This window comes from Etheostoma spectabile, chromosome 3 (genome assembly GCF_008692095.1).
Source record: "Etheostoma spectabile isolate EspeVRDwgs_2016 chromosome 3, UIUC_Espe_1.0, whole genome shotgun sequence".
Lineage (NCBI taxonomy): Eukaryota > Metazoa > Chordata > Actinopteri > Perciformes > Percidae > Etheostoma > Etheostoma spectabile.
In genome coordinates, this window is record NC_045735.1 from 5,876,248 (window position 1) to 5,880,673 (window position 4,426).

General features: G+C 38.8%; 1 protein-coding gene across 1 annotated transcript in view; it reads left to right on the plus strand.

Moving 5' to 3' along the window:
• The window catches only part of serpine2 (serpin peptidase inhibitor, clade E (nexin, plasminogen activator inhibitor type 1), member 2), a 9,430-nt gene that overhangs the window by 915 nt on the left and 4,089 nt on the right, over nucleotides 1-4,426 (plus strand). The window contains exons 2-4 of the mRNA XM_032505144.1: nucleotides 1,565-1,843; nucleotides 2,068-2,295; nucleotides 2,761-2,958. Coding sequence (XP_032361035.1) covers nucleotides 1,582-1,843; nucleotides 2,068-2,295; nucleotides 2,761-2,958 — 688 coding nt within the window. The 5' untranslated portion in view covers nucleotides 1,565-1,581. The remainder of the gene's footprint in view (nucleotides 1-1,564; nucleotides 1,844-2,067; nucleotides 2,296-2,760; nucleotides 2,959-4,426) is intronic.

Genomic DNA, 4,426 nt, shown 5'->3' on the forward strand with positions numbered 1-4,426 from the left:
TTCTTTTTTTTTTAATCCGTGCGTATTGGTCGGGCATATTATGCCGAACACTACATTTATTCTTACTGGGATTTCAACTCACTCATGTCAAAATGCCGTCAAATTTCCACATTTTTGTAAATGGAGTTTGGTTTTCCATAACACAAACGGAGTGTCAAGGCTATTGCCCTATCATTTCCAAAGCCTCCGAGAACAATCTCAGAGATTTAACTGCAAATCTAATGGGTGAATAAACCATGAGGACTATAACGAATAACCAAAACCTTTGCACAGCTCACACTGAAACTGTTGACAAAGAAAACATGACTACCACCAGTAGGTACATGTACAATACATCACAGATGTAATATGTCCCTCTAAGCAAGCCAGCCAGCCAGCAGGCATTCTGGCTGCCTCTTGTGGCTACATTCATTCTGCTTCAGTGAGTGGGGTGCAGGGTGAATCATTTTCCTAAAATGGTCTGAAAGATTTAACTTAGTCTCAAAATAAAATTAAACTCTAACTAAAAATAGGAAACAACAAAATGTTAGACAGTGGGAGTAAGAGTTAGTCAGATCCCGCAGCACTGAATAAACTGGGATTTGGAAGTGCAATGTGAGAATTGCATTTACCCATGAGTCATGTGAAAGTGATATCTGACTCTCTTGTGAATTATTATTTAATAGGGGTGGGTGGAAAAATTGATACAGCATTGTATCGCAATAATTTATTATTATTATAATAAAATTAAAGTGAGGTGAACAAACATAGAAATGTATCTTTTTAGATGAAACAGATGTTGACAAAGTTTTCTTTTGGGGACATAATTTGAAAATGGGACTAAATAATAAAATAATAAAAATGCAATATATTGCAATATGTTTAAAATCGCAATTGTATTGGGACATAAGTATTGTGATTACATAAGTATCGTGATGATATAGTATTGTGAGGCCTCTGCTGATCCCCCCCCCCCTATTATTTAAAGGTGCTCTAAACAATGTTGGGTGATGTTACTTCTTGTTGACGTTTGAAGTATTTTCAAACGAAACAAGACTAACTCCTCATCCCGTCCCCTCCCCCGCCCTTCTGTGCTTCCGCGCACTAACCCCCCCAACCCCTTCTTGAGGGTTATTGGCTGGAACGCTTGAACACTGTTTGTGTATGCTTCATGGTGCAGGTGGGCACTGTTTGTTTTTGTTGCCGTTTGTAGACCCTGGGCTGTCTACAGACCGCCTTTTTTTTTTTTTTTTTTTTTTTACAATGTCTTCTGGGGACAGGCAGCTGGCGGACAGTGAGAAGATGTTTGCTGTATGTGAGAACAAATGTTCTACCCTGAAACACACGCGTGACATCGCTTAGAGCACCTTTAAAGGAATGCCTATTGATGTAAATTGACGTTTTGATAAATCTGTGGTTGTTCAGATGGTATTGCTTATAATAATGAAATATTGATGATGCTCATAGGTAAACAATACATGCCACCTGTAATTTGTGTGTTTACTGGAGAATAAATCAACAAATGAGACTGCTGTGGTTCTTACAAGAAAATGCATCTAATATTCTGGTCTTTGTTTCGTACTAGGTGCTGTGGAGTTGGCGATGAAGCATCTCTCATTATTCTGCCTGTATGTACTGGTGACCTTGTATGGCCATAAGGGTGTGCTTTCCCAGACTCCCTCCTATGGCGAACGGGGCTCTGATCTGGGCATACAGGTATTTCAGCAGGTAGTCCGCTCCAAGCCCCTGGAAAATGTGGTTCTTTCACCCCATGGTGTAGCTTCCATCCTTGGTATGTTGCTACCTGGAGCACATGGAGAGACTCGGAAGCAGATCCTCAAGGGTCTACGTTACAAGAAAAACGGTAAGGACTCTTCCTGGCAGTAGAAGTACAAGCGCTAACTGGAGATGTGCTGGTGAACAATATATGCCAGTTTATCTCTCAGTATTAGAATTTAGTCTATTAGCTCTTAACATGAACTGAAGTCACTGCAGTCAGACCATACTTCAAATATATATATTTTTAACAGTTAACAGACTAATTCCTAAGAAATAACTAAACTAATTCAGTTTACTTGGTCTGCACAGGCCCTTACAGGATGTTGAAGAAGCTACACAAGACCTTGACAGCTAAGTCCAACCAGGACGTTGTGCTGATCGCTAATGCCATGTTCAGCCAGGAGGGCTTTCCCATGGAGGAGGCCTTTGTATCCACCAACAAAGCCAACTTCCAATGTAAGAGCAGGGACCTGGACTTCAGCAACCCCAATGTGGCAGCAGATGAAATCAATGAATGGGTCAACAATAAGACCAAAGGTAGGAGTTATGGATGGATGTAGCAGCAGTATACGCAGAATATAAAATAATCTCGAACGGCCCTCGTAAAGGTAGTCACATGTAAACAACAGCTGTATACATGTTTTCGACCCAGTTATGATTTCCATAGTTATAGACCGATATGAATTGAATTTTGTAAAGTTTTATAACTTATATAACTGAGACTAAGAGACACTTATTCAGCTGTGAATTAGGCGCAAAATGTATTTCCGATCACCCTAAGGGGGTGAGAGTTGCTTGGAGTGTTTGGGCCCCTGTACCTTACCTGCAAGTCTATTCATATTGTGTTTTATACGTCAAAGGCACAGTAGGGAGCCTCGACATTGTAATGTGATCAATGTTCTACTATGATGCTGCATTATTTCTTTCTCATTTGTGCTGAAGTGAATGATTAATCAAATATTTCTAAATTGAATAATGTTCCCGTGTTGCATATTTATCCAGGTCACATTCCCAACTTGATCAAAGCAGACATGCTGGACCCGGCTCTGACCCGTCTGGTTGCTGTCAACTCAATCTACTTCAAAGGCTTATGGAAATCTCGCTTCCAGCCAGAGAACACCAAGATGAGGCCCTTCAACGGGGGAAATGGAAATGTATATAAAGTTCCAATGATGTCCCAACTATCTGTCTTCAGCATTGGTGAGCGGTAATGTGTGAGAGGTTTCCACTGATGGCCTTCTGTGTAAGACTCAATAACTGAATATTTCACAGATTCAGTGTTAATGATTTTACTTTCATATATTGACTTGCCTACATACAGCCAATTGTGCAAATTCATCATAATGCTGAATAACCGATGTTCTTTATTAAATTTGACCACAAAATGGCATTTAAAGATACTATATTTAGGACCACAATTAGTAGGTAGGGTTTGACTGCAAATAGATACTATTGGATTCCTACTAGTTAAAAGTAATTGGCCTGATAAAAAGGTCATCAATTTCATAGGTGATTAGACAAATAAAATTACATAATATCTATAAAACAGTTTTATGACAAGTACCAACTTTGGATTTTATATACCATACATCCAGAGGAATTTAATCCTAAAATATGGCAAACGGTAACTTAAAGTTAATGAGTTAGTAAAAATAATAGTGATGTTAACATTCAATGTTATCCACCAGTGCGCTGGGGTAATCCTTGAGGTCTAACAAATGGCCTGAATGCATGTCCTTCCTTTTATAAAACATTTGCAAAGCCAATTCCAAAAATATGTCTAAACCTATATTGTTTACTCTCATGTTTGCCAGCTTGTCTGGATTGTTTTGACATGGTTAAACCTTTACCAAATCAAGTTCAGACAAATGGCAACAAATGGGCCGATCAGATGTTGCTATTAAAGTAAGGTCTTCCAACTTGATATACTGTAGATTTGATAATTAAATTGCTTGTTTGTATATATGATGCAATCACAGCCCTTTGCCAGTTATTGATTCATAGGTCAGCTAGTGTTGAGTTGTAAGGAAATGCAGGCTAAGACATGCCCCACCCGTAGGATATTATTTAGTTCTGTGTGAAATATAATGATGTACTAGTCAGCCGTCTATATTTAGATAAGTTGTGTTAGAGTGCTGTGGCTACCTTCTGGTACAGTGCTAGAGTTAAACCTAAGGCCTTGTTCAGCTTCGAGGCACACACGTTTGTTTTTCGTCCGTGTCGTGCTGTGTTTGACCAGTTTATTATTATCCCCAAAGTACCGTACCTAGGTCATAAAGATCATCACTTGACTATTGCTTGATACAGTTGTGAATATAATGGGATTTACACATACTTGGCTTTATGACTTCAGAACATAATGTACCGTGGTTTAGTTTAATGGCCATATGAAGCATCAAAAAATGTAATTAATATTTGTGGTATGAGACAGGTACTGCTGTTACTTTATATGCTTATTTTGGCCTAAAGTAACTTTCACATCTAAGTTAAACTGTTCATATGTCTTGTTTTGCAGCTGAGTGCCTTACAAGATGGAAATGTGTTATTTATTAAATCAGAGCACTCATCCAGTCGAGCACACTGATTGCCATTTCAGTCGTCATGCAATATTAACAACCTATTTGAATGGGGAGAAAAGCACTCTAAAAATGCATCCTAGAGCCCCCCC